The sequence below is a fragment of the Nyctibius grandis genome, chromosome 8, assembly GCF_013368605.1.
Source record: "Nyctibius grandis isolate bNycGra1 chromosome 8, bNycGra1.pri, whole genome shotgun sequence".
Taxonomy (NCBI): Eukaryota; Metazoa; Chordata; class Aves; order Nyctibiiformes; family Nyctibiidae; genus Nyctibius; species Nyctibius grandis.
The window spans coordinates 37,585,796-37,598,842 of NC_090665.1; the positions used below are offsets into that span (position 1 = coordinate 37,585,796).

At 58.2% G+C, this 13,047-nt stretch overlaps 2 protein-coding genes across 5 annotated transcripts in view; one reads left to right on the forward strand and one right to left on the reverse strand.

Moving 5' to 3' along the window:
• The window catches only part of SZT2 (SZT2 subunit of KICSTOR complex), a 60,775-nt gene extending 54,893 nt beyond the window's left edge, over positions 1 to 5,882 (forward strand). For 3 of the 4 annotated variants that reach the window (XM_068405822.1, XM_068405819.1, XM_068405820.1), the window contains 6 exons: positions 197 to 380; positions 689 to 811; positions 1,082 to 1,583; positions 1,906 to 2,022; positions 2,436 to 2,504; positions 5,053 to 5,882. In XM_068405822.1, the coding sequence (XP_068261923.1) occupies positions 197 to 380; positions 689 to 811; positions 1,082 to 1,583; positions 1,906 to 2,022; positions 2,436 to 2,504; positions 5,053 to 5,196 (1,139 nt within the window). In that variant the 3' untranslated portion in view covers positions 5,197 to 5,882. The remainder of the gene's footprint in view (positions 1 to 196; positions 381 to 688; positions 812 to 1,081; positions 1,584 to 1,905; positions 2,023 to 2,435; positions 2,505 to 5,052) is intronic. The other variant, XM_068405821.1, reaches the window with a different exon arrangement.
• A 509-nt stretch (positions 5,883 to 6,391) lies between these two features.
• On the reverse strand, positions 6,392 to 9,065 carry HYI (hydroxypyruvate isomerase (putative)). Its single transcript, XM_068406512.1, has 8 exons — positions 8,870 to 9,065; positions 8,676 to 8,787; positions 7,694 to 7,808; positions 7,470 to 7,548; positions 7,232 to 7,281; positions 6,968 to 7,037; positions 6,735 to 6,869; positions 6,392 to 6,524 (listed from the first exon to the last, which is right to left on the reverse strand). Exons 1-8 carry the CDS (start codon positions 9,063 to 9,065, stop codon positions 6,436 to 6,438), a joined length of 846 nt encoding a protein of 281 aa, XP_068262613.1. The 3' UTR covers positions 6,392 to 6,435.
• Between the last annotated feature and the right edge of the window lie 3,982 nt (positions 9,066 to 13,047).

Below are 13,047 nucleotides of genomic sequence, written 5' to 3' on the forward strand. Positions count from 1 at the left end.
ACCTGACCCTGGGAGTATCCAGGGAGATGACAGGGAGAGGGTGACATGAGGGGCCCAGCTCAGAGGAGGTCCTTGCTGCCCTGTGGTGGAAGGGAGGCGGGTTGCTCTAGAGCTCTCTCCCCCAGAGTAGTTTGTAGGACACGAGGTAAGAGGCCCTGAGTGGCTCCTGTGATAGCAATGCATCCTTCTCCACTAGGTGTGCTGGCCCTGCCCACCAACATGATCACTGCGCACCAGCTGTACAACTACATCGCTGACCACGCCAACACCTACCACATGAAACCCTTGCGCATGGCCCGCCCAGCCACAGGCAGTGACAACAAGAAGGGGACACCAGGCACAGAGCAGAACGAATATGCACTGGTCTCTATTTGGAACAGGTGAGTGCATCTGCTGCAAGTTCCTGGAGCTGCCAGAGATTGGTGGGCACCCCCAGTCCTGGGGACACTGCCCCGAGGTGCCAGCAAAGCTGACTGTTCTACACGGTGCCAGGTGGCAGTTCTGCCCAGCTTTTCTGAGACGGCCAAGGGGGGTGCTGTGCATGTGTGCATGTGCATTTGACATTTCCCAGAGCACTTCTGAGGAGTCCTGCTGTGTCAGTTCCCCATGCCCAATAGTTCTGTTGTGACCAAGAGCTCTGGGGGAACAAAGTGAGGTCCCCTTCATACTGATGCGCTTTTGCTCCCAGCTCGGGCTCCTACAAGGACTCTGAAGGTCTGCGTCATCATGATGACTTCGATGTGTCCCTCCTGGTGTGTCACAGTGCAGCACCGTTTGAGGAGCAGAGTGAGGCAGAGAGACGCATGCTCCGGTGAGCACTGGGGACCCAGAGACGTGACACCAATGCTTTCTGGCTGGGGAGGAGGGCTCTGGGAGGGACTGATTCTCTCTGGGACACCACAGGCAGGTTTGGTGCTGTCTGGGTAGGATACTCGCAGGGAACTGGGCAATGTGGTGTCTGTCCTTGTCTGGGCAGAGGAGCACCCTTACTGGCAGGGACAGAGAGGCCCATGATTCATTTGCAGCCCAGCTGAGAAGGGAGCAGCCCTTCCCCGGGTTACAAGTGTCTCCTTGCTTTCAGCTTGCGTTTCTACGTCATCATGACTAGCCAGCGGGAGCTCTTCCCCCGGCTCACGGCAGATATGCGACGCTTCAAGAAGCTGCCGCGCTTGCAGCGGGAAGTGCTGGAGCCTGTGGTGGGCCGGGCGGCGTGGGAGGCAGCGGAGCCGGAGACAAGCCTGGGGCGGCAGCAGCCGGCAGAGCGGGAGCTGTGGCAGGACGTGGAGGATGGCAGCGAGTTCTACGCAGGGGGCACGCAAGTCAAACTGGGGCCTGGGCTCTTCTACACCTCGCCGCTCTTCCCCTTGCTGGCATCTGAGGTGGCCTCAGCCCAGAAGCAGCTCAGCAGCATGGTGCAGCTGGCCAAGTGCCACTGCCGCAGGGACAACCTCTGGAAGCGCCTCTTCCTCCTGGAGCCTTTGGCTTCTGACAAGCTGAAGCTGGGCAAGCTCTCGCTGGTGGAGCTGGAGGAGCTGCTCGATGCCGTGCATGGGAAATCCATTGCTGATGTCGACCCCCAGCTGGTGAGCAGCAGGGATGGAGTGATGGTGCACAGCAGCCACTGTTCTGCTCTGGGGAGGGAGTGGGGGAGTGGGTGAAGGGCCTGCAGGGCACATCTCTTCCTGCTTGGTGGGAAGACAGAGGCAGGAACATAGCTCCTAGCTGGCAGGGGAAGGGGGAGGCTGCATGGACCCATTTATGGAGAGTGGATAGCTCTGGATCAGTGTGCCTCAGTGGGCTGTGATAGATGCAAATGATCTGGGGTCTGAAGGCTACTGTAGCTTTATGGTTGTTAGTGCCATGGCTAGAGGGAGACTGAAAATCAGCCCTTTTCCTTGCCCACAGGGATGTTTCCTCACCATGACAGTCTCCTGGTACCAGAGCCTCATCAAAGTGCTGTTGAGCCGCTTTCCCCAGAGCTGTCGGCACTTCCACAATGCTGAAACCGGCACCCAGTATCTGGTAAGACACAGCCTGTCGCCCACCTGCAGCCTCTCTCCCTTGTCCAGGGCCCCTGCCTGCTGTGGCTTCTCACAGTGTGAGCCTGGCATGTGCTGTCAGGACAATGTGGGCACTGTCATGATGTTGCTCTCCACTCTGCTACTGGTGCAGCGTGAGGCACGTGCTCCTGTGGTACAGCAGTGTCTGTCTGCCCCCAGGCAGGCAGGACACCTTTCACGCACAGAAGAGCCTCATGCCGTCTATAACCCCATGGTTGGCAGTGTCACCCGTGAGCCAGGCAGACTTGCACCTTCACAGCTCTATCATGCCACCTGTCCTGCATGTCTGCACATCCCTGGGTGGGTGGTGTTCGTACCCCTGTCCTGGGGTTTGTGCTGTCTCCTTTGCAATGTGTGCTGTGGCTCTCTTGACAGGTTGTGCTCAACCAGAAGTTCACGGATTGCTTTGTTCTTGTGTTTCTCGATTCCCATTCAGGAAAGACGGTAAGAACTTGGGAACACCAGAGCAGCTATATTGGCTCAGTCAGGGAGTCTGTCTAGATTGATCCAGGAGTTGCCAAGGGCAGGTGCCCATGGGGAGAATAAGAGCAAGTCAAGAAGCTTGTTAACACCTTGCCCAATTACTGTCCCAATGACTGATAAACTGTGGCCCAGGCCGATCCTGAGCTAGAGGTGGCCTTTGCATTTCCTTAATAGCACTCTGCAGCTTTATTTCCTTTGGTTAATTCGTGGCATCCCTGTTTTCCACTGACTTGCTGCTCCATGATGCAGTTGCAATGTAGGTGAAGAGCTACGTTCCTTGGCTTGTTTTTGAACCTCCTTCTGCTCTTTTCATGTGATGCTTCTTTGTTCTTGTATTGGAAAACAGTGAGCACTTGATCCCCTTTTCCTTCGCAGGGTTGCTTTTGGATCACGCTCTCAGCTGTCTCTCTGTCCAGGCTAGAGCCCTTCTGTATTCAGTCCAAAGCCAGAGCACGCTGGGAGGGGTCACCAGTGCTGCGGGCTGCTCCTACTTGGGCAGAAAGGAAGGGGACCTGCACTGTGAGGGTTCCAGCAAATCCGCGGGGGCCTTGGCCTTCATCAGACTTGAGGGCGAATATACTCTGCTTTCAGCTGTGCTTCCAGGCAGGGTGCAGGATGGGTCACGGGGAATGAAGCTCCGTGTGAGAGCAGGGGATGTACAAGCTGCTTCGGTCCACAGTGAGGCTTCTGCAGAGGCTGCAGCATAACTGATCCCTTTGTAAATAAATCACACTCCATCTTAAAAGCAGGTAGGGGAGACAGAAGAGGTGGTGCCTGCTGGAAGGCTGCTCAGTGCCTCCTGCCCCCTGATAGTGAAGAGCCCTTCCCATTTTGTGCTGGAGCTTTTGTGGCCACTTCTATCCTCTTCATGCCAGTGGTAGCTCAGAGCTGAAACTGCTCTTCATTGTGCAGGTATCCGCTTCCTCCCCAGTCCCCCAGATTCACCTTCACATCTGAAGGTGGAATTTTTGCTAATTCCGTGTTGCTGTGTTAAGCAAGCTGAGCCCTTAAGTGTGCCTTCCCTTCTGCAATGGCTTCAGTGTCATTCAGAGCCCTTCAGGGCATGTCCAGCACTACACCCAGTATTCCTGAGGAGTCTCAGCAGAGCCTTCTGCAGTTGCACTAAGGCTTTTCCATCCCTGCCTCATGCTTTTGGTACAGCCTAGGGTGGTATTTGGCTTTTCGTGGTCATGTCTTACTGGTCATAGTGTCACCTTGTGGTCATTGATATGATACAGCCAGACTCTCCACCACCTCTCCCACTGATTCCCATCTTATAACAGAAATCCTTTGTGTTCCTCGCCTTGTATTTCATGCTTAGCGTTCATCCCATTTCTGTGGCCTCTCAAAATTCTCTAGGGCTTTTTTTGCATTATCCCAATCCTCTTTAATATTAGTGCCTGAAATTTTATCAGCGTGCTCCTCATCTTTGTGCCAGACTCATTAAAGTACTAGGCAACATGAGTCCCAAAACCTGTCCTGGAGGAACTCCATTTGTAACCTCTCTCCAGCCTACTTCCCCTTTCAGCACTACCATCTTCACCTTATAATTTTTGCATTAATTCCTATCTTTTCAGCTTACCTAAATTTCCCATGTGGCACTACATAAAATCCTTCCTGAAGCTCAGATAAGATATACCATGATTCCTTTGTCTATAAATGTTACCTTATCAAAGAGAACTCTAGCGTTAGCACATCACTTTGGTAACACAGAGCTGCATTTTCCTCATGGTTCTTCCTCTCCAAGCCTGCTCTAAAGCCTTGCCCACTGCCGGAGTTATGCTCACAAATCACTTTCTCTGCCCTCTTAAATGATGGTGCATTTGCTGTTTTGCAGTTACACAGCTCTTCTCTTGGCGTTACAAGTTTGTGAGGAGACCCTGGCTACTAGATGTGCTGTGTTTCAGCTCTGGAGAACACGCAGTCCCCGTGTCTTGCCTCCATGACGCTGATCTCGGTGCACTGAGTCGCTCATATTTTTCTTCTGCTCCAATTCCTGCAACCTTCTCTTCTGAACCTTGTTCTCTGCTCCCCTCTGCCCTTGCCCTGCCTTGTCGGTACAGTCACTAATAAGAATGGAGCAGCCAGCATTTATTTTTAGGATTGCAGTTATTACATTTAATCTCCTCCCCTTCCCATTTGTTGCACTCCTACTCTTTGCCTTAGAAGAAGAAATTTCCCTCTAATTTCCCTGGAAGCCCCTATTACTGTGGAGGCAGTAGGATCCCCTCCTCTCCTGAGGCTGCTGCTGGGGTTGGTATATCTGCAGATGAGTGGGGGCTGGGACAGAGAGAGTGGGCAAGCCCTTGCACCTGATTTCCACCAGGAAAATTAGGAGGAGGCTCAAACAAGCTCTGTCACAGGAGTGCCTAGCTTAGTGCTGGTGGCATTTTGGGACTTCTCCCAGTATCTGCCTGACATGGCCAAGCAAGTGCCCGTGCACCTGGGCTAAGGACTGCATAGTGCTTGTCTGAGTCCTGTCCCCTGACCTGCTCCTTCTTCTCAGCAGAGCCTCACCGTGGTTTTCCGGGAGCCGTTCCCAGTGCAGCCCCAGAACAGCGAGAGCCCTTTGCCACAGCTTGTGTCCACGTACCACCACCTGGAGTCGGTTATCAACACTGCCTGCTTCAATCTCTGGACAGGCCTGCTCTAGCACTGGCACCCACGTCCTGGAGCGATACACGTACCGGACCTCTCGGCACGGCTGTGCCATGGCTGACGATGGGGAAGAACAGGCCTCTGAGGGAGACCTGTGCTCTGGCACTGCAGACAGCGCTGCTAATGGCACCCATGGCGACCGAACTGAGGAGCCTGGGGATGGGCACCTCCGTCATTTGCTGGCTGGCTGGTGCGGTCCTCGGTGCGCTGTTGTCAGTGGCTTTGATACTGAATGGCCTTGAACCGAACTGCAAGGGCAGGAGCTTGCCTGCTGTGGTTTTGCTGAAGCAGAGCAGCTCTCAGGGACACAGCTTTGGCATCTGCAGGTGAGTTCTGCCTGCCGGGAAGGCACGAGGAGCACACACAGCACGTCTTCTGCGCAGGGCACCACTGCACAGCGCTCTGGCTTTAGGTAGAAAGACTCCTGGACTTCAGGGCTCTGGGCAGTGAGGCTGCCTGCTTCTGGCCCTTTGCTTTCATCAGGAGAGCACAGAATGGGACAGGAAGGGTGAACTGGACCAGGGGAAGGTTTTATGGAGATGTACATTAAAGCCATTGATATATCTGTGAAATAAACTGAACCAGATCCCCACTCACATGCCACAGGCTAGGACATGGAAAGCCTCCCACAGGGGACGCAGAGGCAACCCTGCCTGTGGGGCTGGCTGGGTTTGCACTGGAGTCGCGTACTGGCTCTGGAGCAGGGGCAGCAGGGCAGGCAGCCCTGAGTGTCCATGGGCAGGGAGCCCCCAGCCTGTCACCTTGGTTCGGGCAGCCTGCGAGGGCGCTGCTTGCTTCACTTTCCCCACCTGCTGCAGGCTCAGTGCTGGGCACTGGCAGCAGCCTCGAGAACTGCAGGATGCGGAAGCCCAGAGCCCTCTTCCCACACCTCCAGGCACCAGCTGGGGCTGGACTGGGAAAACTCATGCCCTTCCCAATGCTCCCCTCAGCAGGGGTCTGGAAACCTCTCCGTGGACACCCCTGACGACTGGAGGTGAAGGTGCTCCTGTGTACCTCAAGTCACCTATGGTGATGCCTAAGTCATCCCCAAATATGACATGCTGCAGATGGTGCTTGAGTAAATGAGGGTCCAACTTCTTGGGCTGGCCCAGCAGGGCCTGGAGAAGGGCGATAGGACATAGATTCTCCTAACTTTGCCCCAAGTCACAGAGAAGACAGACATGCTCCTCTTTTAAGCCATTGCTTTGACTTTTATTCCAGTGTTTTCCTTGTTTTATTCTGCTGCCTTGCTGGTCCCACCATGCTGCAGGCCTCGGCTCTCCCAGTACGAGCGCAGCCAGCCCAGACCTTCGAGAGTGTCTCCTGCAGCGACAGACGTCTCCTGCTGGCACCCCCAGGCAAGCTGGAGGAGCTGCTGTCTGGGCAGGGCTCTCATCCCCAGGTAGGGACCCTGATCCCTACTGCCTGCCACCCCCCAGGACATGCCTGCCTTTGCACCATCCCCAGCCAACTGGTCCATGCTGGGACCTGCCAGTGGGGCTCGAACCACCCATGGCCCACAGGCCCACTCACCTTTTGGAGCATACTCACACCCCACATAGCCAGTGTAGCCAAGGGACTCCAGGAGCTCGAAGATGTAGGGGAAGTTCAACTCCCCAGGGCTGTCAGGCTCGTGCCGCCCTGGCACCTGTGCAATCTGGATATGACCTAGGAAGGGAATGGGAGATGCTCGGCAGTAGGGCCCCATCTCAAAGCCACTCCTGCCCTATAGCCACAGAGCAGCTGGTCTGGGTGCAGGGCGTTACCGATGAGTGGGAAGTATGTCTCCAGGTTGCGTGACAAATTCCCATCCATGATCTGGCAGTGAAAGAGGTCCTGTGGGAGAGAGAGGAGGCAGATGGTGCAGCTGTTCAGCAGTGAGTGGCCGAGGACAGCTGTGCTACAGTCCCTGTCCCTCCCCACGTCCCCAGGAGGGGATAACAAGCCCACAGCCCCTGGGACTCCCCTGTGGGCCTGTGCAAGGTTCCCTGGTGGAGGGAGGACTCTAGAGATCTTCAGTGCTGACTCACCAGCTGCAGCTTCAGGTTGGGCCGTCCCACCTTCTCCAGGATGGCAACAGCTAAGGGTGCAAGAAATGAGAGAGCATCACCCCGAGGCTGGAAACTTCATGGTGAAACTCTGAGACTCCCGTTCATCAGCTGTGCTCCCTCAGCATCTCCCTGCAGGTGAGGCAACCTCCTGCCTTTTGGACTCTGGGGATCCATCTCCACCCTTGAAGGAGACTTTGGGGAGAGGTGTCTGCCTTACCTTGGTGCGGGGTGTTCAGAAAGTAGCGAGGGTCAGTGATGCGGTTGTTAATAGGCTCCACCAGTCCGATCATGTCTTCCTGTAACACAGTATTGTCACCCTGAGGAGCATCCTGTCACTTCTGCAGCCACGAGCACTCCCTCCCTCTGCCAGGCTGGTGGGGGATTCTCCGTCCTCTGTACCGAAAAGCTGCACCCACGGAGCCGAACCTGTTCTCCACTTACCTGGGCCAGGAGGTCAGCGGCGTATCTAAGATTCTCAGTGAAGGTTGTTTCCATCTCACCTGCCACTGCTACCCGGTCTGCACCCAGGGGCACCCGCCCAGCCATCAGGTGGATCCTACAGACAAGAGAGATCAGCCACAGGCAGCAGCTCCAGTCTCCAAGCAGCTGGTTGCATCTACTACACCTTCCTCTGCTATGGAAAATGGGACCAGGCTGGGGGAGCAGACACAGAAGGAGGTAAGAGGAGGCATCTCCCATGCAGAAGGCACAGCAGGCTTAGAGCAGGGAGGGGATGGGGGCCAGTGCTGGGCGACACCAGGTTGTGTGCAGAGCTCAATGGCCAGGCGAGAGCAAGGCTCTTCAGCGACCGTTTGGGGAAGGCGTACAGTGGAAACGAAAACCTTTTCCATCTGCCTGTTAGCAGAGAGCGCAAATGGGTCTGGGCAGCCCCTGGCCTATGCCCTCCACAGGGCTTGGGACTGTGTTTCTAAGGGAAACAATGATGCAAAGTAACTGGAATGAAAGGGCCATGTTGTTTTTCTGAAGGGGGTTTTGCCAGGCTCATTGCCTCCCTTACAGCATCTCTGCTGCGCTGTCATCAGTGTGGCCTTCAATTAAGCAACTGTTGTGGTGTCCCGAGGGAAACTACTGGTGTAACTGGGGAGGAAAAAGGGAGGATTATCACGGGGATTGTTGTGCGGAGGTGAGGACAAGAGCTGGCACAGATAACAGCAGGGTTGGATGAGAGCGCCCGCCAGCTCCGGGTCAGCTCCCAGCGAGCACGTTAAGGCCGCGGCCCTGCACGCAGGGGGCTGCAACCAACTGGCTCCCGCCCAACACAGCCAAGCAGGGAGAGACCCAGCGGGAGGGAGGCCCAGGGGTAGGGCGAGCCCTGCGCGGCGGGAGGGCTGCGGAGGAGGAGCGCGCTGGGGCCGGGGGCAGCCGAGGCGCCGCAGGGGCGGGGGTCCGGCCTCGCACCTACCTGGGGCAGCCCACGGCCTTGGCGTACTGCACCGCCGCCGCCAGGCCCTGGCGGAAGGTAGCCTGGCGCCCGGGCACGGCCGCCAGCCCCATCTCGCCCGCCTCCTGGTCCCCTAGGAGAGAGCGGCAGGGCGGTCAGCGGCACCGGGCACCCCCGCGCCCCCCACCCACACACCCCGGGGGACGCGGCAGTACCGGGAGGGGTGTTGAGGAGGACGATCTGCACCCCCGCCCGCTCCGCCGCGGCCCGCAGCGCCTGGGCCGGGCAGCCCGCCGGCCAGGCCGCCTCCGCCGCCCGGAACCCGGCGGCCGCCGCCGCCTCCAGCCGCGGCGGCAGCGCCGGGAGCTGCGGGAAGAGCCAGGAGAGGTTGGCGGAGAACCGCAGCGACATGGCGGGCGGGGGGCGGGGCCACGCGGGGCAGGGGCGGGGCCGAGGCGGTGCGGGAGGTGCCGAGGGAGCCCGGCTGCCGCGTCCCGCGTGGGCAGCGGGGGCTGCGGGCAGCACCGCCCCCGCCGTGGTGTGCTGTCGGGGGGGCCCGGGTGTGAGCGGGCCCCCATGAGCCGGGGCAGTGCAGGAGCACAGCCTCCCCCCGGCAGCTCCCGGCTCCGGCTCCCCAGCACCGTGCCCTGGGACATGCGGCAGGGTGATGGCCCCAGTGCACTCCCACAGCTGTGCCCGTGCGTGGGGCCACGGGGGCCACGTGGGTCAGCGGCCCCACACCGCGCCCCAGCAGGCAGAGCCGGCCCCACGCTGCCTGTGACACAGGAGGGGTTGCTGTCCTCGTCCCAGGGGCAGTGGGACAGGGGCCGTCGTACGGGGCAGCTGGCGTCCTTCCTGGGAAAGGTGTTGTGCCAGGTGTTGGCCTGACACACACAAAGCGCCGCGTTAATTGGTTTCCCGGGGAGCTCGTCTCTGGCAGTGTCTCATTATGCAAGGAACGCTTTCTCTTTTGTCCCACGCTCTGCATATTTTACCATAAAATGCTCATCTCCACTTCTGCAGAGCTGTGGCTCCCGTGTGTGGGAGTCTGACCTCTGCGGTGCCCCTGACCAGCCCCGTGTCACCGGTCCCTGTCCCCTGCGCTCTCTGCACCGCTGGGCACGGCTCGCAGGCTGCACGGGGTGTGTGTCCTGTCTAGCCCATGGCTGCCCCGGGGCTGGGCCGTGGCTGGCAGAGGTGGCCCCATGAGCCGTGGACATTTTGCAGCCCCTTGTGCTCAGCCTGTTTCTGGGGGCTGTCACCTACCTGCCCGCACCTGGGGAGCCCTGTGTGCTCCGGCTCCTCTGTGACCGTGGCAGAAGCCCTCCGCAGCCCCGTGGCCCGCTGCAAGCCCCAGCAATTCCCAGCAGTTTGGGAGAGCCCAGTGGCAGCACCGCCTCGGCGGAGACCAGCCACAGCGAGAAGTTTTTGGTGGGAGGTGAGGGCAGCGCCAGCAAAGGGGAAAGCAGTGGCAGAGCTATCCATTAAAGAGTCTCAACTCAATTAAGGTTATTGATTAATCAATTAGAAGAAGCTTGACTCAACTTCTCAGTAGTAATCCAAACTGTCCCCAGTGACGGACAGCTGTGCTGGGGGTGGCATCCATGTCCCCAGCACACGTGTCCCCAGCACACGGGCACAGCGAGCCCCAGAATGAGGGGTGGCACCTGCCTGGTATGGGGGCTGGAAAGGCGCCTGCCAAGGCCATGCACCACCCCGGCCCCGGCAGTCCTGGCCGCATCCCCAACTGGACACTGGGCACCGGGCTGGCGCAAAGCCTGGGAGGCGGCAGGTGGGAGCAGAAGCCCGTTGCTGGGGGGGGCAGCAAATAAACACAGCTCAGCCCCATGTGTGGGAGACCTGGGCAGTGAGACGGGAATTTGGGGAGCCCTCACAGCAAACTTGCCCTGCCGATGGCAAGCGAAGCTGCTGGGCTCCGTGCTGAAACATTAATGGCATCTTTATATCTCTGGTAATACGTCGCATTGATTTTCTCTTGTTATAACTGTGGCTCCTGCATTGCAGGCCCGTGTTATGTCACTTTACCTCAACGGCGAGCAGTGGATTTACTCCCCACCATGCCCCTTGCAGCTCTGGAGCCGTGTGGCGTGCCCACACCGGGGCCTGTGCCCAGCACCCGCTCTTTGGGGTCTGGCACAAGCAGGGGGTCAGACCGGTCCCCGTGCCCCCGCAGGGAGGTGGGGAGGGGCCCAGCGGGGCGCTGGTGCAGGAGGGCAGCCGGGGCCGAGCATCCCTGCTGCCGCGCGGGAGTTTTATTGGCCCAAAGGAAGCGCAGCTCCTGTGCACTTTATTAGCGAGCTGACATTTCGGCGCAGACGGGCTCTGGCCTCTATGACAGCCGGGGTGGGGAGGTGGTGGGTGACCGGGCACACGGTGCCAGCAGCAGCCGCCAAGCCAGCTCCCACAGAGCCCGCTGCAGTGGGGGGCACCAGTCCTCCCAGTACCCCATAAATCCCCCAGCTCATTGTGCTGCAGGGAAGGTTTTATATCTCTCCCTCTTTATGAAACACATTTTAATTTAAATTGACATTTCTGTATTTTAACTACCTGTCCCTGGGCTCCCGGGCAGCTCAGCTGGCACCCCGGGGGCCGGGAGGGCCGAGGTGCTGCGGGATGGGGTGGCTGGGTGGCACCATCCCACCGGGACATGTCACCCCCATCCCTCCTGGGCACCCCCAGACCTCTCCTGCTCTCCCTGCACCCTACGGCTGTGCGAGGTGATCTGGGGCTGGGGCTGGGAGACGGCACTCTTCCTCCCTGGGCTTTCTTCTTTGCTGGAAAGCACCCCAATATTTTGTAACCATGTTTGCTTTTCGGCTTTTATAGGTGAGTAAATTCTAGTCTTTTTATGTGTAGAAAAAGACTGGGAAATATAATCCACGTGTGACCCAGCATCTCCTGGAGGCAGCTGCAAGAGCTTTGCTTGTTTTAAGTCTCATGATTTTTCACCGAAAACGGTCTTCCCCAAACCCATCCTCTCTGGGTGCGAAGGGACCGAGAGATGAAAAGCCTCTCCAGCGGGGCCCAGCACCAACCCAGCCCCACTCCTCGCCTGCATCCCTGCGATGGCCCGTCATCCCCAGCCCCTGCCAGGCATCTCCCCCAGCTCCCTGCTGCTCCAGCCATCTTGGGGCAGGCTTTGCTGAGCGATGCAATCTGACCGGCTGCACGGGTATCCCCAGCTCTCCTCCCTGCCCAGAATCCCACCCGAATTTCTTGGTCCTCCCTGTTTTCACGGCTCTGGGCACTGCTGGGGGTCTGGCTGGGGGACCTGGTACCAAACGGACTCGCCAGCCCCCGTTCCCGCTGGGGACTCCTTGGTGGGATCCATCGCTCTGCCAGGTCCTTCTCCGCTTACCACGGTCCATGCATACGGTGCAGAGATAATTTGTTAATTAGCATCTTTCTGCTGCTGAGCCGCCTGCTTTACCACTATCGAAGTCTGATGTGCCCTTCACAGCCACCTTTGCTGCTTGTTTCCCTCTCCCAAAATGAAGGACCTGCCTGGGTTGCAAATGGCTAATGATGGGGTGCAGCAGGGCTGTGCCATAGCCAGGGCTTATCCCAGTCTTGTGGGGTCCTCCCCTCCTGGTGGGAGCCTCCTTCTCCTCCTCCTCTTGCTGCTTCTCTCCCTCTGTCTCCCCCATCCCCTCCATTCCTCCGGTCCCAGGCACCGGGCAGCACGTGGGAGATGCAGGGAAAGACGCCAGCCCCTCCCAAAGCTGTGATGAAGATTTCTGTGGGGTGCCTTAACAAGCACGTTGCCCCTCTCAGGCCTTCCTTTCCTTGGGTAAAAGAAAGATCTATACATCATATTATGGGAAACAAATGCCCGACCTTTGCCAGTTTATGGCTATTCTTCATCAGCGAGGATCGAGCGGGGTGGGAACGTGATACAAATCCCGGCAGAGCCAAGAGGAGGAGGCGAGGACCCAGCACCTCCACGTTCCCGCGGCTCCTGGCGCGGGTGGGCTCTCCATCAGCCGTCCGGGATTTTCTTGCTTTTCCAAGATTTCATGGCAAATTAATGAGGAGGCCAAATTCTCCTCCAGCTCTTGGAGGAGGCCGGGCCAGGCGGTGCCTGGGCCTGCTGAGCTGGCAGATGTTGTTTAACATTCCCAGCAGTAATTAATAGACGGCTTCATCACTCTTGTATGATTCAAGCATGTTGTCCCGCTTCTATCCAAATACAGAGCAGAAATATTTGTTAAACGTGGCTGGCGTTCTCCTGTGATCATTAGTGCTCGAGCAGCTCCAGCGGCTGCGGGATTTATTGCCTTGCCAGGATTTCTTTTGGCCTCACGATGCTGTTGCCATCCCTCCCTCCGCTGCCGGCCCCTCCTGGCGAGAGGCTCCCTTTATCGCTTTCCCT